The following is a 374-nucleotide window of genomic DNA, read 5'->3' as shown; positions in this document are numbered from 1 at the left end:
GCCAGGGCCCCAAGGTGACTTGATGCCCCACTGCCCCCCTCCTCCTTTTCCTTCCCTGAGCTCTAATTGCAGGAAGCACAGACGGACAGAACAGTGGGGGGACCCTAGACAGAATTTAGTTCACGCCCATTCTACAGATGGGGAAACAGAGGCTCAGAAAGCACCAGGGCTTGTCTAAGGCCACCAAGCTATTGGCAGAGCCTGGGTCTCCCACCCCCTGCCTCTGTCACCTCTCCTGACCCCCCTTGGCCTTTCCCCAGCCCACCCTCTTCTCGACTTCTCAGTTTCCCCCTTTTCCATCCTCACCAGGGGTCGCTGGGATTTCCGGGTTTTCCTGGAGCCAGTGGAGAGAAGGGAGCCCGGGTAAGCCGGGG

The 374-nt window shown here is 59.6% G+C and overlaps 1 protein-coding gene across 1 annotated transcript in view; it reads left to right on the top strand.

The window, feature by feature from the left end:
• Nucleotides 1–374, top strand: part of COL11A2 (collagen, type XI, alpha 2) — a gene marked incomplete at its 5' end in the record, with an annotated part of 30,871 nt that overhangs the window by 18,660 nt on the left and 11,837 nt on the right. Inside the window, 2 exon segments of the mRNA XM_010848710.1 lie at nt 6–14; nt 310–363. Coding sequence (XP_010847012.1) covers nt 6–14; nt 310–363 — 63 coding nt within the window.

The sequence above is a fragment of the Bison bison genome, unplaced genomic scaffold (genome assembly GCF_000754665.1).
Source record: "Bison bison bison isolate TAMUID 2011002044 unplaced genomic scaffold, Bison_UMD1.0 scf7180017864270, whole genome shotgun sequence".
Lineage (NCBI taxonomy): Eukaryota > Metazoa > Chordata > Mammalia > Artiodactyla > Bovidae > Bison > Bison bison.
This window is presented reverse-complemented; position numbering and strand designations above follow the sequence as displayed.